Source organism: Triturus cristatus, chromosome 8 (genome assembly GCF_964204655.1).
Source record: "Triturus cristatus chromosome 8, aTriCri1.1, whole genome shotgun sequence".
In the NCBI taxonomy this organism is placed as follows: Eukaryota; Metazoa; Chordata; class Amphibia; order Caudata; family Salamandridae; genus Triturus; species Triturus cristatus.
Genome location: NC_140591.1, coordinates 1,480,732,144 through 1,480,755,531, shown reverse-complemented (window position 1 = coordinate 1,480,755,531; position 23,388 = coordinate 1,480,732,144). Strand labels below are relative to the sequence as shown.

General features: G+C 43.6%; 1 protein-coding gene across 1 annotated transcript in view; it reads right to left on the bottom strand.

The window, feature by feature from the left end:
* The window catches only part of PAAF1 (proteasomal ATPase associated factor 1), a 153,328-nt gene that overhangs the window by 3,212 nt on the left and 126,728 nt on the right, over window positions 1–23,388 (bottom strand). Inside the window, exons 10-11 of the mRNA XM_085623322.1 lie at window positions 8,400–8,482; window positions 4,688–4,770 (exon numbers count right to left, since the gene is read on the bottom strand). Coding sequence (XP_085479448.1) covers window positions 4,688–4,770; window positions 8,400–8,482 — 166 coding nt within the window. The remainder of the gene's footprint in view (window positions 1–4,687; window positions 4,771–8,399; window positions 8,483–23,388) is intronic.

The following is a 23,388-nucleotide window of genomic DNA, read 5'->3' as shown; positions in this document are numbered from 1 at the left end:
GGGGTCTACTTGTTTGTTATGCAAACATGGACAAAACACTTCCATTTTGCTGCGCAACTTGCTTGGGTGGTTAGTTTTTTTGGGAACCTCACACAGAACATGCATAACCTCTTCCGGTAACTGTAAGTAGTCAAACTCTAAGACCTCTGATGCCAAATAGCAAGGTACATTTATTTCCCCAGATTTTTTTGCTGCAGTCGGCCCTTTAGCCCTGTTGTGCCGTTAGGCAAAGTCTTGTGTGGATGGACAGATCTTTCCAATAGCACTGAGTACCAAGGTTGCCTTTCCCACATTAGAGCAACAACAATGAGCCTTAAAGAAGTCTAGCTCAGCTTCCTTACTATATACGGGATCCAAGGTAGTGGAGGAAAAGTGTAAGCAAATATCCCTGCTCATGTGCAAACATCAATTCTGACCACTCCCCATTTTTTAAAGTACTGTTGAAGTACTAGGGGATTCATCTCCCACCACAGTACTCGTTGATGCATTCTGCTAAACAGCTGTGGGAAGTCATTGGCCACCCCAAGTAGGAGCTCCACCAGGAGCAGGACGGTGTCAGAAGGCCCAACGCCAAATCGACTGTGCTAATGCGGATCACTGTGGCGAGTGGGGCCCCTTTGATTTTGGATGTTATACTTGGTAGTCATGTAGTCTATCCTCACATGTCACGATTATCATGACTTTTTACTTCTAGCTATCCCCTTTCTGAGTTACATGTGCTAATCAGACAAAAGTGAATGTATGTGATTAACACAGAATGCGCATTCAATTTATGTAATTTCTCTATATAAAGTGATAAAAAGTCCTTGCATGCATTTGCAGCATTTTATCTAAAAGCCGAATTTTCTGTTTTACATCAATTGGTCTTGATTTTTGAAGAGTTTATAGAAGGCTGATAATCACATGTCTTGTTTATTGCTTTTGTTCTGAACAGTCCAAAAGAATGAAAATAACTGAAAGGGCATCAGGCTACTTTCTGATAATTGTTTACTGTGGGAGTTTTAACAATAACAAAATAAGGTTATAAAAGCTGAGCACAAGAAGTGAGGGGTTGGAGAGGAACTTTCATGCCAGGCAACAACAGGATAGGCCGTGCAGAATCATATTACCCATTTTAACTGAAGTCGACTGGGGAGGGAGGCATTCAGCCATCGCTTGCTAAGCCTATCAGCGCTGCTGGTCTCTCACAATGAGAACAGAGGCTCAGCTATTATACTGAACACAAGTCTTATTGTTTAGACAGTTATGCGGGTTTGAACCATCTTTGAAACTCAAGTTAGGCTTACTACTCTCAGCTATGCTAGAGTTAGCTCAGTGCCTAGAAGCAGATGAATGGGGGTAGGATTTCTGTAAAAAGTACACAGCAAACATGGGTTTTTCTCGTTATTAACACTTTTAGCAAACCATGCTGCTGCCTCTCTATTTGTTTTCATTGTAGTTCCAATTCATATTGTGTTCACTAAAATAGAGGTCGGACTTAAAAAAAAAAAATCTTTAAAAAGTATCCTTCATTTCCTGGTATTTTTTAGTGTATTCTTCCTGAACGAAAGAGGGTTTGGGGTTCCCTAATTATAGCTGCAATGTCTCATGGGATTATTTATTACCTGAAATATATCACACTCAACTATTATTAAGTGGATTGTGAGGTGGTTGCAGTCCAACTGATTTTCAATCACAGGTTGGCACATTGACCAAGTCTTTAGTACCAGAGGGTCTAGAAAACTGAACTCTGCGTTATAGGGCAATCTAGAGAACGTACCACACTAGGACCATCTTGTTTCAAACGAGCACTTAAAATGCTTTCAGTGCCAATTCATCTCTATAAGCTCTAGAAAGTTGATATGACCCTTGTTGATGTTGCTGCGTTTAAATGCTCTGAACAGTCATGTTGTTCAGATATGCTTCCCACCTGTAAGTGATGCATCTGTGGTAATGGTCACCTCAAGCTAGGGGTCTAGAAATGGTCTGCCCAGTAACATGATTTTGTTCTTCCACCATTTAAGACTGCTGAATTCCGGGCTCTACCAGCACTAGATCTTTTCATTTGCCTGTCGCTTGTCACCATTACCTGGACAGACACTCCTGTAGAGGATGAATGTGTAGCCACATATGTAGAACTATGGCAGATGCAGAAAGCTATCAAACCCCAACAGTTTCTTGATCATACTCACTGTGAGGATGTGATATCTGAAAAAGATGAAGAAACATTTGAAATGCCATTATCATCTTTTGGTTTAGGATAGGCTATGCTGTCTCACAGTTTAGAACATCTCCTAAAAAGGGCTGTATTTGCTATGGCAGAGATGGGACTTTTTGGTGTTGATCGTAAATCTCAGCCTCTGGAGAAGCAACAAGGCTGCCTAAGTGTGTACTAGGCATTGATGACGGCTGCTGCTCTGAACCAGCAAATCACCCAGATAAGGAAAGACCTGAATGGAGCTGCAGCACAGATGTGCTGTGACCACTGCTAAGCAAAACCAAAGGGGATGATGGACAGAGGGTTGAACATTGCAAGCACTCACCCCCAGTCAACTGATCTGGGTTTAATCCATCATCATTCTTTAGCTCACTCCGCCACCCCAGTTCAGACATGGCCATATGCAAATCAGCCTGACCCTGTGCCTCATGGGAACAGTCCAGCCCGAACTGCCAAGCCATGCCTTTCCTGGACCGGAAACAAGCTTCCTGGGACTGGTTTTTGGCTAATCAGCCGTCATCAGCCAGGCTAGCTTGAATCCAGTGGCAAAGTGAGCAAGGGACCCACGTCTGGGCATACCCTGCCAACTTAGGGCAAACAAAGCAAAACCACTGCTAGGCACCTGATAGAGTCTTGGACTGTTATGAACCTCAAGTGTAGAATTTGAACTTTTAGTGCTGTACATTCCACAAACCTGAAGTAGCAATGGTATGCCGGATAAATGAAGATAGTAAGCGTCCTTGAGACGGAGGGTTGCCATTCGTTCTTCTGTGCAGAGCACAGGAATAACGTTATGCAGGTTGCCATCCTGAATGCTCCAAGAGGATGTAGCAGTTTAGTGGCCTGAGATAAAGGACCATCCACAGGATACCATAATTTCTGCCCTCTGGGGAAGAAACAACTTGATTTACTCCCCCTACCCCCAAAACAAGTGCTGATTAGGGGGATGGCATGGGTCACTGCTTAGCAGAGGAGGCTTTTCTACCCCTTCCTTGGCCATTCTCCTGAATCCTCCTTCAAACTTCTGGGCCAATTCTTCCTGAAATGTGTTCTTGCCTGTGTTTTGTGAATATGGTTTAACTTTGGAGCTCCTCTGAAATAGCCTCCACAAAGATAAATCTTCACTTTTTGAGGGGCGTGCTGTCTGTCTTCTGATGTGGAGGTTGAGGCAGAATCTTCACATGGGTCTAGCAGACGTAAAATTTCCGCTGGCTGACATCCGCCACCTCGATGTGAAGGCTGGAGTTGAGAGCGGTCTAGGAGCGAACTTCGAAGCGACGTTGGAGCCAAAGATGCTGGGTCTGTGCTTTGAAGTCTAGGCTCTGAGACCTTGGTTCGAGGTAACTCCAGATTCAAGGTAGGCTCTAGGCACAATGCTGTCACTGGGGCAGAGGCTGAAGCCAACTGTCAAGGACTCTTGCTCCCAGTCACGGGGCTTAATGCATGGCTCCACAAGAGTGATGCCGAGCATCCTTTTTAGACTCTTTTCGATGTTGAACCCCAGGGTTTGATCCTCGGATGTTTGGCGAGATCTAAAAGTCTTTGGTGTAGTCTTTGTTTAGAGTTCAGGTTTCCCTGGTGCCCCTGAAGCAATATGGAAACACTCGGAGGAGAGGGTTTTGGGAGTCCTTTCAGGCTGACCCACTGGGAATCTGGACTCGGAATGTACCTTCCCTTTCAGAGTGATTCCCTTTTAGGTCTTAGGGACAGAAGACTAGGGTGTACTCTGTAGGGCTGTAGCACTGCATTTTATAACGCACCAACTGACGCTCTCTCTTACAGTGCACTGATATTGTTTTTTTTTTTAATAGGACTCACAGGCCAAAAAAGTTTGATTCTTCATGACCCGAGGTAAACAGAGATTGCAAACTTGGTGATGGTCCAGCCATGGGAATTTTTAGCACACCTTCCCCTTCCCACTAATCATTGTTATACAACTTGGCGCCCAGAGAAACCCTCCGATCCCAGCCAAATTTTAAGTGTCTTTGTTAAAAAAGGGTCTTTTGATACCGTTACTGGTGATTAGGGTCAGTGGATTCAAACAGATGCTGATTGTAGCTCAACAGTCTGGAACTCAAGAAATACGCCTGAAGCCGATCGTGGGAAAAAGCAATCTAAAGGTGGAGTCTTTGTTCTGTTGCATTGGGGGTTTCAGGGAAGGATCAAGAGTCATCTCAAAACCAAAACCTATACTTTCAAGAAAAATAACTTGAAAACGCCTGTGGAAGGGGTGTGCACAGCATGTGAACTAGAGCAGCATATGCTACAAACAGAAACACATACGGATTATCTCTGCCAAAATCTCACACATGGACAAAGGCATTCACAGTTTCTGAATATTAATGAAGCTCCCATGGCAGAAGAAATTCTCTTACATTCAATGGCTGGCACATACATGAAATGGCTCCATAGACCTGTGATACATTAGGGTGCCTCAGGGCACCAACATTCACAGGGCAAAGATGGAGTGAATGAGAGTTAACACATTACCTTGTATACTGGATCACAGTCCGCTCCCACAAGCTCAATTATATGATCCATGTCTTGCTGGATAATGGAACAGCTCCCATCACCTGGAACCCATGAAAAACTTTCATCAAAACATTGTCAACACAAATGATCTAAATGTGAAGCAAAACATTTTACCCCATTATGTAGTATTCAGGGAGGGTTTACAGAACCTTCCCATAATGGGTAAAGCCCCAGAAAGGTTCAATAACTTGGGTAAATATACAACAGACAAACTGTATGGGAATTGCCAGCTTCCAGCTATGCAGTCCCTAAGACCTGCTGTCTCTAAAATGAATGCTTTTGCTAATCTAGTCATTTGAGAGACATGAAAGACCTTTCTTCTCTGCTAACAAGTTAGGCCTAAAAGATTTTTTCCCTGATAAATTGTCATGGACATTCTTTTTTGGCTGGGTGTTGTTTTTATTGTTTGCGCCATGTGACCATGTAGCAAAAGGGTTGTGTTGTACTTTATAAATAAAAAATGTAATCAAATCCCTCTTTCACCACTGCTAAGGTGAGCTAGTATGTCCCAGATCTCCTTTTCATGCTCTTTCAACCATTCTCTCAATGAAAGAATAGGGGTTTTATAAAGCACACTATTTGCCTTCAGTTTTCTTTGTGCTATGGGTGGGATAACTATCTAGATTTGTGAAATTTTACATTGTTCTTTTCCAAGTGCAACAGGAGTGCATTCCACAAATTCAGTAGAAGTACACAAAAGAATCTTCCTCCCATTCCATGCTGGCAAAAACAAGGTATTGAAAATAGTCTGTTTCCCAGACACTCAATCTACTGGTTCACTGACAACGTTATAACTCATTCATTAGAAGCAAGGAACAAGTGCCAACCACCAAACGATGAATTTCACAAAAGATCTTGTACTGGATCCTTCTAACAATCGGGAACTAACACAGAACCCGCAAATGGTGAATGATATGGTCATATTTATGCACTTTTACTATCAGCTGGGTTGCTGCATTATAAACCAACTACAACACAGTCAAAATGTCACCCAGGAGGCCAATGTTTCCATAAACAAGACTAGATTTCACAAGAGCCCTGCTGTCTGCCATATTAGCATCCTTGGGGAGTGCAGGTAAAAGGACTCTCAGTATACACAGGTGATAACAACAACCTGTAGAAGAAGCTTTCAAAAGTAGGAAAAAATAATGTAAATATCAGGTCCCCTAATTGGTGCTCATCAAAAAGAAAACTCCCAACTCTTCTGACCAATAAGTCAAAGATTATTGTCACACCTCAACTGCAACAATCATAGCTTCAGGTCTGCAGTGAACATCAGCCTATGGGTCTCCATCAATTCATGAATGACTAACAACAAGCCATAAAACAAGTAGAATCCAACTTCAGACTGTTTGGAAACTCAGAGATTACTTGTACACCATCCGCATACACATAAAACAAACACTGGCAAAGCCAATAGGTCTCGCCTATGAAAGAGCTACTGGCTTTGACTATGTGTTTTAGCCATGTTGTACACCACAGTGGCTAAAAGGAAGAGGGTTGGGGTGGATTGAGGTAGACTAGAGTGGGGTAGGTTGGGGTACAGTGGAGTGGGTTAGAGTGTGGTAGATTGGGATAGAGTGTGGTAGATTGTACTGGAGTGAATGTGATTTGAGTGGGGTGGATTGTAGTGGAATGGGGTAGATTAGGGAAAAGTGGAGGGAGTAAATTGGGGTAAGGTGGAGTAGGGGATAGTACACAGTTCACGGCTTGAATATTTGTGTTTCAAAAAAACGCTATGGAGGGAGCAGCAGTGAAGGCGAGTGGGAAGAAATAATACCATCAAATAGGGAGCAGAGGGCGAGCACGGATTACTTTCGATTAATCTGCGTTTGGTCCCTGCTCCACAGAAAGGATCGGAAATAATGTTTGGCCAGCACTGGCCAATGAAGAGGGGCACTGCAGCCAACAAATGGTAAGCAATGAGAGGGTTCTAAGCCCCTTTTGTAAACAATTGTGTATCGCAAGAGAGAAAAATTGCGCTGGTGAATGGTCAGTTAGGCTCAACCCATACCAGGTCAGCCAGAGACCAGAGAAATGTTAAACAACACCAGGTTTATTCTCAGAGGCACTCAATGCGTTACAGGCCTCTGAATTAGAGTAGAAGAGGCCTTTTATCAAACATGAGACCATTGAGTTCAAGCCTATGTCTATCACTACAAACTCCCTGGATGCCCCTGGAGGAAGGGAAGGTCGATAGTGGTAAACATGGCTGACAGAGCCATGACACTTCTGCCATTTTCCTCCAACTGAGGTTGTTCAGGACCAATCAAGGTATGGTCTTCATACCACAGTGGGCCGGGAAGCCTATCTGTACATCACCCAGTTTATTTTCATCAAGGAGTATTTGAAGTTCACCAGTAACTATATCCTCTGCTACGGAGGGTATAGTTACACACAGAAAGCGCAAAAATGCTGGATCTATTGAATCTTATCAAGAGTGGTTAAGCAAGTGTTAACATTGCTTATTTATCATTATTGTTAACTAATCTGGATTTTAAAGATATGTTAATACTATATTTTGCAACAAGAGAGGTCTGAAGTACAAGGTGAGCCTGATTTAATTGGTTCAATTATAGTCTTCAACTGGTCTAGAGAGTTGGATGAGAAGGTTGACAGCTCACTGTCAGTCAAGACAACATGTTTCATGCATAGACTAAAATGGAAAATCAATGTTTCAAGTCTACTCTACCGCTATACCATTTATCGTATTTGCCCTCCTAATGGAATAATATTCAGGCATAGTCAAGAAGAGGGTAGGGCCCAAGACTTCATTAAAAAATGCAGATTCAACTCTGTCTTAACAACCAAACCATATATTCCTGAACTATGAACATCAATAGACATGGTGTGGATAGGAGCTATTACAATAACTTTGTTTTTTACAAGTTGGCTGGCTTCTAGGCCATTTTCTCCATTGCATCTTTGTGGCCCACTGACAAGTCTCTCCTGAGCTGAATGACCAATACACCAGTCAGGGTTACAGAGCACCAGGTCATCTCCACAATTTGATCACCTCACTTGCATCCGAGTACTCTTCTAGTGTACCTACTATATTACTGCTCCTCCATTAAAAAGGGGACAATATCTCATTTATTAAAGATCGGGCTAGAACATTACTACATGGTGTCTCACATTCAATCAGATCGGTATCATACAATGGTAGATATTTGCCTAGGACTTGAGATACTATGGCATGAGTTATGATTATAAACAACCTGGGGCTACCTGTGGAGGTTGATGCCAATCCTATAGCGTTCCACAAGTGTGAACACCACCCAGCTGAAACATGTGTATTTCAAGGAAAAAGCACAGATCCAAAGCACCAAAAGTGATGGTCTAATGTAGTATTTGCATCAGAAGAGTCATTCTGCCAGCCATGTGCCACATACATTAAAGAGACCCGTGCACTAAAAGGCTGAAAAACACACTTCAAGTGCTTGGGCAGCACCAACGTTATGAAAAATAGAGGCGGGCTTGTCGACTGACTAGACAGTAACATCCAGTGAGGTTTTCAAGACTCCACAATTAACATGTGTGAGGCTAAGTTACATGTAAAGAACAGTTTGATCACTCTGAAAACATGAATAGATGTTATTGTTTGGTAGTTCAACTAGCTCAGTCCTAAAAATAATAAAACATTTCCCAACGAAGAAAGAACGAATGATACCTTGGCTGACTATGTAGCCTTCTTTGAAAGGCATCAAAGAGAGAACTGGTGCTCCTGAACGCTGAATCCTCTGGACTGGAGTGCTGAAAGAAAGAAGTAAAAATAAAGACACCCGTTATCTTCAACAACTATTTTGGAAAACGGCATGGCTCTCTGGTCCCTCTATTGGCCCCATGAGACTAAGGCTGAAACAGTTTTTTGTTAAGAGTTTGGTGGGAACTGAAAATCCTTCCATTTCTAGAGCATTTTCCTCCACTTTCTACCACAATAATATCCCTTGGGGGAAGGAAATTCAGCCGGTGTATTGTACTTCCTATTTTGAGTTCTCTCCAGGAATTTCAGTTTCCTCCAAGCTCTAAATGGTGCAGTGGTCTCTAAAGACAACTCCAAAGCATGATGCCACATCCAAGTAAGCCCATTTGTGTTTGGTGATTACTGACTGAATGTGTCATGTTAGATTACCTAGTAAACAGTTTTGCTGTGCCTATGACTCAAATCTGGTGTCCAGTGATATGAATGTACATTATATCAAATGTAGTACCTCTGAAATTGTGTAGAGTTAGCAAGCATAGATCTTGATATTTATGGATTTCTGGAGATTTAGCAATAGAGTAAAGGAATTGTTAGGCATATAGCAAGATTGGATATGTCGGGACATAGAAGGCACGAGTTCTGGCTACCTATGCTCAGGTGGTGTGAGCAACAAGATAGGGAAGCGAATCAGGGGTCCAATGATTAAGCCTACTCCGCCGGCACTTTTCTAAAGAAGCAGGATTGCTTCTAGAGAAAGTGAGAATTTGAAGAAAGGGGCGTTTATAACCGAGGGTGGCAGAGTGTGAAACCCCCTACCTTCTGTTTTTTCTTTCCCAGCAAAAAGGGTAGGACACCCCAGTTAAGGTGCAAGTGGAATGGTGTTAAGAGGCAAATGAGGACTAAAAACAAAAAAAAAAATAGAGTAAAGGAAAGAGTTGACCAGTTGTTGTGAAATTAATGGACAGCCTGACCAGGTTTAAAAAAATAATAATAATATGCAATATGACTTTTAGAGAATGCAAACCCGCTAAGGGCATCTACGTGTTATAAAATCACTAAATCGGACAGAAAACTGTTTTAATTGTTCCCTTGTAAGAAATTGGTTTGTTGGCTGACTGGGGTGTGAGTCTTTATCAAGCAACAGCCACAATCCCTGGCAAGGTGAACCAAATTTTTTTTAACATGTACTTAACTCTGGGTAGCTTGGCACAAAAAGCAGTCAGGCTTATCTAAGAGCCAAGGTGTAAAGTATTTATGCAGCAAACAAACGGTAATTAAGTGAAAACAACAGTACATTTTAATACAAATTTGACACCAAAATGATCAAAATCCAATCAGTAGGACTGGAATTATGAATTTGTAAAGTTTCAGGAAAAAATGAGCACCTAAAAGATCAAAGCGTCTACTGCGGACATCTAGTCAAGCGAGACAGGGTAAAATTTAAAAAACGTGGCCAACCACAATGGAGTGCGAGTAGAATACAAAAAGTGAATTGGGCCCAGTCAGATCTTACCTTTGGACTGAGAAAGCTTTTCAATAAAATGTGCTGAGAAGTGAAGTTCAACAGATAATAGTTAAAGACAGTTTTTAAAAAAAATAAGCACAACAGTTGCAAGAAGTACGAGACAGGGAGGCATGAAACGCTTTTGCAATATATGCAAAGAGCAGTTTTTATTCAAACACAGTGGGGAAGAGGCACTATATTACACTGAATGTCCGTGTAAGCTATACAAACTTGTGCACGTGTGCTCGTGACAAAGCTAAGAGGGCGCAAAGTGACAAGTGAAACAGCGAAAAAACGGCATAAAAGGAAACAATAGTGTCAATATATACAGAAAAACTTGTTGTCGTTCAGATTCGTTAACAAAGATTTGGAGAAGGTAAATAATTTGATGAACCACAGAGCGTGCACCAAGGAATTGCGCTGGGAGGTCCTGGACAGACCATCAGCATTGGAGTGGTCTGATGCAGAATGGAATTCCACTGCAAACTACATTCCCTGTAGGAAGATGGTCCACTTCAACAATTTTGGATTCTCACCCCAATTGCATGAGCAACCTGAGGGGTCTGAACCTGGAAGTAAGTCCCAAACAAGTATGGTCTCAGATTCTTCAGTGCCCAGTCCAGAGCAAAGACTTCCCTCTCAAAGCACCCTACCACTGTTCCCTGGGAAGTAACCTTCTAGAGATAAGGTTGCCATCTTGCCAATTTTCTACCAGCACCCCTGGTTTTTGAATGTCCTGGTCGGCACAAAAATAAGCAAAATCACCTAAATCTGGTATTTCTTTCCCATATCTATGCATACTTAAAACAAAAAATCTAAATAGAAAGCACTTTTAAATGTGTTCTATAGCTTGGTTAACGATCCTTGGCTAATAATTAAAGTAAACAAAGGGTGGAAATTCAAGCTACAAATGAATACATACAACTTTCCTTAAAGTCATATTTAGTATCATATCTTGACCATTGCAGAATCTTGAAACAACAAATGGCCGGTATTTTTCCATAGGAAAGGTGGCTGGAGATGGAAGATACAGGTGGGTAAGCAGTGGTAAAGTGGTAGCAGTGGTACAGTGCAGAGTCCTAATGTCAACAAGAACAAACTTCAGCAAAAAATGGAGGGAAAAAGGCAAAAACGTTGGAGGAAAGACCACACTAAGGCTGGCAGTTCTAAAAACTCTGAAGTTCACTTTTGCCTTTTCTGTTAGTTCTTTGAGCATTATATTTGTCTGATTACAGTTTTCCCACTACATCCACGGTAGTCTGATATCTGATTTCTGCATGCTACGGAGCATGCAGTATGCAGACTGCCTGTTTGTCCAACGGAGCAAAGATTTTGAATAAATCATACATAGTTATGAGGTTGTAGTCATCAGATTATGGGTCAACAGGGCACTCAACCTTAAACTACCAATATAAAACACATTGCAGGTGATATCTCTGCAAAGATTAGTGGCCGGAAGTTGGGTCCAATGCCCATCAATCAAGAAATATAGCCCAAGACCATGGTAACACACATTGTCTTAACGAAAAGTCCCAGGGTGGACTTCAAGGCCAGAGTGCTTGGATGAACAAAGCGAGCAAAATGCTTGTCTATCCATGAGGAAATGAGAGCTGTTGTGCCACCAAAACTAAGACACTAGCCATGCTAGTACGTTCCTAACCAAAGTAATATGTTTTTAAAGTTCTTCCTCGAAAGGGATGGACAAGACCTTCAACCTTAAAATGCAGAATTATGTGCATTGAAAAACAACCATATTAGTCTGGCAGAGTTATTGAAGTCTAAAAAAAGGTCTGCTTTACCAGGAAGGAGTAAGCTGCAGTTTCAGGAGGAATCAAACGCAGGCTGAAGGCTGCATTCAGAAAGGGTGATCCAAGAGTTTCTGGAACAAGAAATTACACCCGAGCCACCAGTAAATGGCAACTATTGCCAAAATCAAAGGCCTTTTGTAATGGAGAGTTGGTTGAGGTTGTGGGGGGGAATCAAGGGACTAGAGGAATGAGCAAGTTCGTGAGAGGGGAAACCGGATCGAAAGTGCACTGATAATCCTGAAAACATAAAAGTGGTTTCTTGCAAGATTTACAGATTACACGTTTCACAGATGAGCTGAACTAACAGTGAAAAAGTACCCCTGCCAAATGTATGCGTCCTAGCAGAACTAACTGAAGGTGAACTTTCTTTCACAACAGTTCAGGTTTTTGTCCGTCATGCTTTTTTTTATTACACTGAAATATTATTTCCTATTTCATATGAACAAAAAAAATGCCTTGCAGGAAATTTTATGAGAGTGCCTCCTCATGTAAACTGGAAACATCAAGAATCTCTGAGGTCTAACAGAAAGCAATGAGCTAGCATGGAGGAATGAGGACAGGAAGGCAATATGGACCTAATTTGAGCAGTCTCGTTATGTAGGGACAACAACCTATTAAACGGAGAGTCATGTCTTACATTAGCTAGTGCTAAGTGACAGCATGACTAGGATGTGAGAGATCCAACCTGGGTTCATGTGAATTGAGATTGTACACCTTTGAAACCTTCTGGGACATATGTTTCTTGGGTTTTAGTCCCTGCTCAGAATTTCCATGGCACATGGTGACATTTCATTGATAAGAAGGGTGGACTCAATTCTTTTGGTAGTGGGTCCATTGGCATGGACATCTTTGAGTTTTGTAGCTAGTGCACAGGGCACATTCCAGAGCACATTCGTCAGTAGCATCAAAACTAAATGGGTGCATACTGAAACACAAAGAAAAACAAATTAAATCTTCGAAGGAACTCAAGTTGAGACTTAAATTTTACAGACCTTAGTTTTGGCCCAAAACGTAATGCAAGGTCCTTGGGAAACTCCAACAATTCCACCCAGGTTACCATGGGCCACAGGGCACCATGTTAAACAAAAATATAGTGTCTAGTGCTTAGGGACTGTAAAGGTTTTGGGCTCGCAGCAATGACTACTAAGGTGCTAGGCACGCCTAGTTTTGCTACATGGCTTTAACTGTCGAACAACTTGCCTATGTGTAATTAAAGTCATTTTCTTTATAAAGATACAAACTCTGGCCATTTGTATATGCTGAGCCAACTGTTTCTGAGAATGTCGATTCTCCAATTGATATACAGAGAGAATCTTGATTTCATTAAAGACAACGGAGGCTAACAGTATGCAATAATGCTTTTATTGCCGCTTCCAGCAGCAGACCTTATTAATACATCATAAAGATAAGAATGTTTGTGAGAGAGTACAAGTATCTGGTGCAAAATGTCATCATCCTCTTTTAGCTGCTAACACAAGAAGACGGTCAATCTGGAAGAGTCTTGTATGATCCTACAAGGTTATTATCTAAAAGAAAAAGAAAAAAAAAAAGAGTCCCAAAGTAAATGTAGTCAACATGACTTGAATTTCTACACGTTTCATTAAGACATTTTATTCACATTTTGGAATACGTGCTTTAAGGTAAATCTTGTTAGACATAGGAATAAATACTCTCTTTAGAAAACAACATATATATGTATACCACTCCTCAAGGGAGAGGAGGGTGGGATAATGTTAGCCTCCATTGTCTTTAATGAAATCAAGATTCTCGCTGCATACCAACTGGAGAATCAACATTTCATTACAAGACCGGAGGCTACAATTATGCATGTTTACAGCCCCTTAAGGCTACATTACTAACATGTTCTATTGGTTTTAAATCAAATTTAACAAACGTGTTAGCGTTTGACCAATCAGCTTTTTAACGAATTTTTGGTAAAGATCCACCTGACCAAAAGACCTTACTAGACATGGCTCCTCTTGAAGAAGGAGCTCCAAACCTTGAAAGGTCAACAACCACCCCACTGATAATCATACTTATTCATCTGGCCAGTGTTGCTGTGATAAAGGGTTTATCAGGTTTCACATAAGACCAAAGAAGTTGATCAACTCCATGCGCTCTGAATTCTAAAATCGTACTTTCGTATTCTTTCATGCATCTTACTACGCATAATTTCTCGCAATCATTAAAGAAAGGGTAAAAACAGAATCAGACATAATCTTGGTTCTTTTCCAGACATCAAAGTGTACACCCTCACTCTAATAGAATCTGTTTGATATCTCTAGAGCTTTGATATCAGATACTCTTTTAAAAGAGATCAAACAAGGGAAGGTAGTACGTTTCATAGAAATTTGTTTAAGTGAGAAAGAGGTATTGTTTGGCGAAGAACTAAATAGTTTAAAAATCAAGTTGACATCCCACATGGTTTCGTAGTGTGTCTTTGGTGGTCTTTTTAATCTCACACCTTTCATTACCTTTTTAAATAATGCATTACTACGAACCGCCAAATATTAACTAAAGCATGTCCAGAGGAAATAGCAAATTTATAGCAGTTGATCGTTGTATAGGAAACTCCGGATCCAATAAGAGTCGCTAAGTAGTTGGCTATGTATTCTACAGGGGCATCCACGGGATCCATATTCCTTTCCATGCACAAACTGCATCACTTACTCCACACCCCTTTATATCTTTTTCTTGTTCCTAGGGCCCACAATTCATCAAAAGGCTTTTAGATTCTGATGAAAGATTTGAATAGCTATATGATCTCCTGAAATCTTCCAAACAAGAAGGTTCATTTTCCCCTCGAATACCAAAGGGTGTTCCTCTCCATCTGGGCCTTGTAAAAGGCCCAAGGATACCAGGACTAGGCGTGGGATATCTATGGCCAGTTCCATCACCCTGGGAAACCAGACTTGAGACTTCCAGAAGGGGGTCACTAGAATAATACTGCTGCACTGTAGTCTCACTTTCCACAGAACCCTTTGAATCATGGATAAAGGGTGAAAGGCATAACCTTTGTTCGCGCACCATGATTGAAGAAAGGCATCTACAGCTGTTGCTTTTCGGTCTGGTCTCCAACTAAAGGATGTTGGAAGTTGGAAGGTTAGTCTGCTCCCAAATAAATCTATTAGGATTGGTCCCCAAAGATCTTGTATCCAGGCGAAAACATCCGGATGTTACATCCAATCGCTTGAATCTTTGAGGAATATGGAGTTCCAGTCTGCACTTATGTTCTGAAGCCCTGGAATTAATTCTGCTCTTAGCACTATCTTGTGTTCCCAGCAGAAATACCAAATTTGTTTAGCTAAAGTCGAAAGCATTTGTGATTTTGTACCCACCAGTCGACTTATATATGATACAGCTCAGAAACTGTCTACCAGAATCAGTGTGTTGGAATTTTGCAGTAAATTTTTGAAACTCATATGGGCATTCAGACCAGCCAACATTTCCAAACGGTTTATGTGGAGGGAATGTTCCTCTAGGGACCACCTTCCCCCTGTTTCCTGATTGCCTATCCAGGCTCCCCAACCCCGGTTGCTCACGTCTGACTCTAGGACAAAATCGGTGTCTTTCCGGAAAATGGCCTTGCCATTCCATGCCTCGAGACTCTTTAGCCACCAGTTTAAGTTTTCCTGAGCATCTTGAGATAGGGTAATAGAATTTCCGTACCACAGGCCTTTCCTTAGTCCTAATGCTTTCAGTCACTGTAGCCCTTGAATGGAAGGTGATAGGAGCCCCAAGACTCTTGAGAGGTCTCTCAGTAGTACTGAATCTTTGGTTAAGACTGTTCTCACCTCTTTTTCAATCTTTAACACTTTCTTGTGTGGTAAGACTAACTGGAATAGAATGGAATTCAATTAAAAGCCCAAAAACTCTATCTTTTATGTTTGAACCATGACGGACTTCTCCGTATTTAGTATAAAACCTAGGTTCTCCAAGAGTTCTGTTGCCCATGACAGATGTTTTAAAAGTTCTAATCTGTCCTGTGACATAATGAGAATGTCGTCTAGCTATGTAACTAGGCGACCCCCCCTTTCTCTGAGATAACTGACTACTGGGCGATGTACTTTGGTGAAGAACCATGGAGCCGAGGAAAGTCCGAAGGGTAGGCAGAGAAATTGGTTAAGTACGCCCCTCCATGCAAACCGTAAGTACTTCTGGCTGCCCTCGTCCATGGGAATTGTGAAATAGGCATCTTTGAGGTCGAGTTTTACCAACCAGTCTTTGGCTTGTAAAATGTCTCTCGAGAGGTGGATCCCCTCCATTTTGAAATGTCTGTAGACTAAGAACTTGTTTAGGTCGCCATTCCTTTTCTTTCTTTTTCACCAAGAAAACAGTACTTACAAATCCCCTTATTTTTTCCTGTCCTATTTTCACTTTAATGAAAGCATCTTTTTATCATTTGGGTTACCTCCTCAACTATTAGACTCATCTTTTCTTCGTCTAAAGTCAATTACCTGGAATTTGTCGATTGTACAGGGTATTTCGAAAGTCTATTTTGAAACCTGCAACTGTTTGCAACACCCAGGGATCTTTTGTTATTCTTTTCCAATTCTGAATAAATGACCTCAGTCTTCCCCCTACTTTTCTGGTAGAAGAAGTAATATTGCTCACCTTGATTTAAGGATCTCGGTCTTCCAGCCCGGATTCTCTGGCTCCTCTTTGGGGGTAATCATTCGAGGTTTGTCGGTTGACCCTTCCATAACTGGCGAGGCCTCAGTGTTCCTGAGGGTAAAACTGGTACCGGTCTTAGGATGATAAGTCTGCAAGTCTAGGATTTATCCTCATTAAGATGGTCTTCCGTCTTTCTATAATTAGGTTTGCAATAGCATTACCTAGGATGCATACGGCCCGTAGAATCCAGATTCTTAGGAGTTCGGCATTAATAGGGGTCTTGTTACCTCTGGCGTCCTCAGCCATGCCAAGGATACGAGTAAGAGGATCAAATATGTCCTGGAGTTTGTCCTGGTATTGTTTTAGACATTTCTCTATTCCTTTCCTTGGATCCTTCCTAATTTAAACAAAAAGGTTATTAATTTCAGATCAAAATTAGGTGTGTTGCACACCTTGTCTCCCGTAGAGGGTCTTGGACATTCGTTCCTAAGGAGGTTGCGAATTTCCCTGTCCAGGGGTTTTCTTACCCAGTGAGATAGATGTGAGAAGTTGACCTGGTATATGCTGTCCACTAGTTATAGTGGGCACCTTGCACCAGTCCAAACAACCCTTATTGATGATTAGGTTAAAGACAACCTTTATTGAAAGCTATCCCAGTGGTAGCTATGGAGAGCAGCCTTCAGGGTAAGTCTTGAATGAATGTAAAGCAGCTTGTTTTACCAGATTATAACCTCCTGAATGACCAAATGAAAGGAGAACCACACAAGGTATATAAAATATATGTATTTATTTCTAAACACTCTCTACTAACCTCTTTATGAGATTAGAGTACAAGATACACAATATTAAAGCACAAGAACGACAGTAAATAGCACAATATACAATGGGCCCCAGGTGGAGACCAAACCATATATTGAGAAAGTGGTATAAGAACCACGACTTGACTAGACACAGTGCCTAGAACAAGTAGAATCGCTGGGACCCCAAGGAACCACCCAAGGTAGTGACACAGGGTACCCACGGGGGACGCGTGCAGTGTGAGAACACAGCCGCAAGCTCAGTACAATCCTATGGGAAAGTCGCGGTTGGAATTTTAAAGATTAAGGACACTTAGGAGAGGACTTGGAGCAAACCCTTGGAGACTTAGAAGGTTCCAAGGCCAGCACCCATGTGAGCACTGTAGTACTTGTGTTACCTAACCCAGGGAAGCCAGGTGCATAGGTGTCAAATGGTGTTGGGAATCTTCGTCGTTTTCAATGGACAGTTGCTGCAAAGTGCTGCTGCCGTGAAGAGGAAAAGTGTCCGGTGTGATCCACGCCTGGATCGGAGATGTGAAGAACGTGAAAGCAGAGGGGACAGAGTCTGGGTCACTTCAGGGTGACCAGGGGCACGGTAGACCAATGCCCACCAATGTCGGGTGTTTCAGGTGCAAAGAGGTGAAGCTTGACTCCACTGCTGCAGGGACCAGGAGACGGCGACCACAGTCGGCAGGTGAGCTGTCCCACGAAGGATGTCGAGTGCTGGGGGGTCGGTGTCCGGAGTGGAGCCCAACACGCCTTGGCAACGTCAACCCACGGGGTGAGAGTAAAACTGCTTCGGTGTGGACCAGCAAGGTCCTGTGGACTCCCCAAGGGATGGAGAGTCCGGGCACGTCTGGAGCAAGCAGGTAAGCCAGTTGAAAGTTAAAGTACCCTTTTCAGGGACCCACAAGTCGACGGAGAAGGGATCGCGAAGGGACCGCAAGAGGAATCACTAAATACCAGCCCACGGGACACTCGAGGAGTGTAGGCCAGTAATCTTCGGTGGAATCACTGCTCCGGGTCTGTACTACAAGTAGCCCAAAACACAGCCTCGGGGATTGCCAAAAAGCATATGCTGCTGCAAATGTGCACGGTGTCCAGGGGTTCGGGTTGCACGGCCCCCACAAGGGCTTTGGATCTCAGGATTGCTGAGAGCACAGATCGGCCTCGGGGAAGCTTGGAAACCCACCTCCTGTGTTGCAAAGTCTTCGGAGTCCTTCAGGAGCTGCGTAGTTGCAAACCGTACAGATGCGTCTTTGGTGCCTGCCTTGAAGGGGAGTAACTCCTTCACTCGAAGGGAGATTCTTCGGTCATCCAACGTCGTGTAGATAGTTGAAGTTCTGGGATTCTGTAGACGAGTTTCGTCCAGGTAAATCTAAAGTCCTGTAGCCAGGGGTTCCTACTTTATACCCAAGGAAGGGGTGGGACAAACTCTGGGGACCCACCTATGGGAGGGTCAGGACAGAGGGGCGGCTACACCCATGTCCTTTGTCCAGTTTCGCGCCAGAGCACGGGCTGGTAGCCCCTGCAACCGGTTTGAGCTGGACTATGCACAGGGACACCAAATGTGCCCCCAGTGCAGACATCAAAGCACTCTTGGAGTGCACCCACCCAGCCCCAATACACTAAAGCCTGTCTGGGAGGTGGTAACACCTCCCTGTGACAGGAAACCTATTGTCCTGCCTCTCCTGCCGGAGTTACGTCCAGCAGCAGGAGGGCCGACTCGTGTCTGTGGCTGGTAACATCCATTTTGTGATGCCAGGGTCTGTGAAGCTGGTACTGGGTGTACCGGTGCTGTCATGTTTCTCCCTCTAGTAGGGTGGAATATTATCTCCCACACCAGTTACTGGTGTGGAGGTATAATTCCAAGGTGTTTGACACCAAACACGACATGTTTCCATGCAGCCATTCCAAAATTAGCATTTACAGCGAGGTTAAAATGCACTTAAGAGTAGATGGTTTGGCTTCATCACAAACAACCCCGGAATAGAGGTTCCAAAGGCTGCAGAGGGGCTCTGCTCAGGCATGGGCACCCTCCCTTCAGGATTGATAAGGCCTGCCATAGGGGTGACTGATAGGTTAATATGTGCAGTGATATGGATAGATATAGGGAACCTATATCTAAGTAAGGGGTGCATACACCACCTTACACAGGCTGCTGTAGCAGACCTGTTGTGTCATTTTAAATGGTCTCCCAGGGGTGGCATAATACATGCTGCAGCCCCTGAGAGGCCTCTGGGGTACCTATGCCCTAGGTACATAGTATAACATATACTAGGGACTTATAAGGGTACCCCAGAATCCAATCTGTGGTGCACCTAAAGTACATGCAATCAATTTAAAGAGGAAGCAGCTAGGCTGGGGTCCTGGATAGCAGGATCCCAGCCAGACTAAAGTCGAAAAACAGTGAAGCATCAGCAAAAAGTGGTGGTAACTATAAGAAGCAGATCCTACTCTACTACACAACCCCCCCCCCCATCCCCCCGGAACGTAAGGACTTTAAACTAACCTTGACCAGTTGAGTCTTCATGTTCTAAGTGGAAATATCTGGAGAGTCCATCTACATTGGCATGGTTACTCGAAGGTCTATGTTCCACTGTATAGTCCATCCCCTGTAGGGAAATGGACCACCTCAAAAGTTTGGGGTTTTCACCCTTCATCTGTTTAGCCATAAGGGGCTTATGGTCTGTCTGAACTATGAAGTGAGTGCCAAACAAGTATGGCCTCAGCTTCTTAAGAGCCAAAACCACAGCAAAGGCCTCCCTCTCAATAGCTGACCATTGTTTCTCTCTGGGGGTCAGCCTTCTGCTAATAAAAGCTACTGGCTGATCCTGAACCTTATCATTCAATTGCGATAACACAGCCCCTATCCCCAACTCGGACGCATCTGTTTGAACAATTAATTCTTTGGTGTAGTTAGGGCTTTGCAGAATGGGAGTAGTGCCTGTTTCAGGTCATCAAATGCCTTTTAAAAGCGGACTGTCCACTGAACATTCTTTGGCATTTTCTTAGAAGTTAAGTCATTCAAAGGGGTCACTATGGATCCATAAACTTTGACAAATCTTCTATAGTACCCAGTCAGGCCCAAGAAAGCTCTGACCTGAGTCTGGGTGGTTGGAGCAACCCAGTCCATGATGGGTCTGGATTTTGCTCTGCAATGGTTGAACCTGGCCTCCACCCACAAGGTGGCCCAGGTACACAACCTGACTCTGCCCTATCTGGCACTTAGTGGCCTTGATAGTTAGGCCTGCTTTTTGCAGGGCCTCCAAAACATTTCTTAGGTGGACCAGGTGATCCTCCCAGGTGAAGCTAAAGACAGCAAAATCATCTAGATATGCTGCACTATAGGCTTTCAGGCCTGTAAGGACTTTGTTCACCAACCTTTGAAAAGTGGCAGGTTCATTTTTTAAACCAAAGGGCATCACCACAAATTGGTAGTGCCCACTAGGGGTAGAAAATGCTGTCTTTGGCTTTGCATCATCAGCTAGTCTGATCTGCCAGTAGCTAGGTCAAATGTGCTCAGAAACTTGGCTGAGGCCAAAGTGTCTATAGGCTCATCTGCCCTAGGGATTGGATGGGCATCAGTCCTAGTAACTGCATTGAGACCTCTGTAGTCTACACAAAACCTCATCTCTCTCTTGCCATCTTTGGTGTGAGGTTTAGGCACTAAAACTACTGCTCTAGCCCAAGGGCTATCTGAGGGTTCAATAACTCCCAATTCCAACATTTTTGGGACTTGCCCAATACAGCCCCTGACATGGTCAAGTTGCCTGTAAATCTTATTTTTTAACAGGCAGACTATCCCCAGTGTTCACTTCATGAGTGCACCAGGTAGTCTGACTTGGAGTCAGTGAAAACATATGTCTAAACTGATTGAGAACTTTTCTACAAACAGTTTGTTTCTGGAAAGTGAGGCTGCCTGCCAAGCATACACCATCTACTGAACCATCATCAGGGTTCTGTGAGAGCAGGTCAGGGAGTGGATCACTCTCATCCTCCTGTCCTTCATCAGTAGCCATGAGCAAGCCCATGTCAGCGCTGTCAACATATGGTTTGAGCCTATTGACATGGAGCACCCTGTGGGGGCTCCTGGGAGTTCCAAGGTCCACTAGGTAGGTAACCTCTCCCTTTTGCTCAATTATGGTATGGGGGCCACTCCACTTATCTTGGAGGGCTGCTGGGGCCACAGGCTCCAACACCCATACTTTCTGCCCTGGCTGATAAACAGTCAGCACAGCCTTTTGGTCATGCCAAGCCTTTTGGTCATGCCAGGGCTTTTGTAATTCCTGGCTAGCCTCAAGGTTTTTATTTGCCTTCTTCATGTATTCAGCCATCCTGGAGCGGAGACCAAGTACATAGTCCACAATATCCTGTTTAGGGGGTTTGAGAGGTAACTTCCATCCCTCCTTCACTAGACACAATGGACCCCTAACTGGATGTCCAAACAGAAGCTCAAATGGGCTGTAACCAACCCCCTTCTGTGAAACCTCTATGTAGGCAAAGAGAATGCAGGGCAAAAGTATGTCCCATCTGCACCTGAGCTTTTCTGGGAGACCTTTGATCATGCCCTTGAGGGTTTTGTTGAACCTCTCAACTAACCCATTGCATTGTGGGTGATAAGGGGTGGTGAGTTTGTAATTCACTCCACACTCCTTCCACATAGCAGTCAAGTAGCTAGACATGAAGTTTTCACCTCTGTCTGATACTACCTCCTTAGGGAAACCCACTCTGGAAAAGATTCCTAGTAGGGCCCTTGCCACCACAGGTGCTGTGATGGTCCTAAGGGGAATAGCTTCTGGATACCTAGTGGCATGGTCCACCACCACCAGTATAAATCTGTGCCCAGATGCTGTTTGAGGATTCATGGGACCAACTACGTCAATCCCAACCCTCTCAAAGGGAACCCCCACCACAGGTAGTGGTATCAGGGGGGACCTTTGTGGTACCACCTGCCTTACCACTGGCTTGACAGGTGACACAGGGGCGACAAAACTCCTTGGTGTCTAAAGACATGTGAGGCCAATGAAAGTGAGGGACAATTCTGTCCCAAGTCTTGTATTGGCCTTGGTGACCTGCTAAGGGAATATCATGGGCTAGTGTTAATAGGAAGCCCCTAGACTTCAGAGGTATAACCAACCTCCTGGTAGCTCCAGGTTTGGGGTCTCTACACTGAGTAAAGGAGTCCATCGTCCCAATAGATCCTATGGATTCCACTAGCATTCCCAGCAGCCTCATTAGCCGCTTGCTTTCTGAGGGGTTCAAGAGAAGGGCAGCTCAGCTGCTCCTGGCTCAGATCTGCCCTGGAAGGACCCCCTAACCCCAAGAACTCAACCTGATCAGGTTCAAGCTCATCTGGGACAGTTCCTTCTTCAGGACCGAGCTCATCTCCCTCAAGAGACTGATTTGCTTTCTGAGTCATGGGGGAAGACACTGCCTTACCCCTACTGCTCCTTTTCTTGGAAGGCGCCTGGTACATTTTTCCAGGATCCAGGGCTTGTTCAGTGTTAGACATTTTTGCCTGTGACCTGGTCATAGCAAACACATCTGTAGGGATTCCCAACATTTCTGCATGAGTCCTGAGCTCCACTTCAGCCCAAGCTGAAGTTTCTAAATCATCAGTTCTAAGCTGGTTTACTTCATTCCTCCAAGATAGATCACAACGATTCAAGGTCAATCACTCCCTGTCCAAACCCGTCCCAGTCACTTTAGGAGTCCCACAAGGATCGGCATTATCTCCGACACTGTTCAATCTTTTCATGGAACCCCTCACTGAAATTCTCTACTCGTCTAACGTGCAATATCACATGTACGCTGACGACACACAACTATATCTCAAGATCCACACCCTTGAAGACATCAAATCGCTCAACACCACTCTCAGGAATACTCAAACATGGATGGCAGAAAATCATCTAGAACTGAATGCCCTTAAAACCGAATTCCTCCTCATCGCTCCCCCCACCCAAGTACCCATATTGCAAGACTGGATCAAACACCTTACTGCACTCAATTGTCAACCTCTTGTCGTTGATTCAGCAAAATCGTTGGGAATATCACTGGGCAGACACCTCAATATGCAAAAAAACACATCAGCAACACAACAAAGGGAGAAAACTTTCAGATAAATACTTTGAGAAAATTGAAACCTTTCCTGCCGGAAAAGAACTTCAAGCTGGCAGTACAAGCTCTAGTCATCCCAAGAGTGGATTACGGAAGTGTTGCTCTCTGTG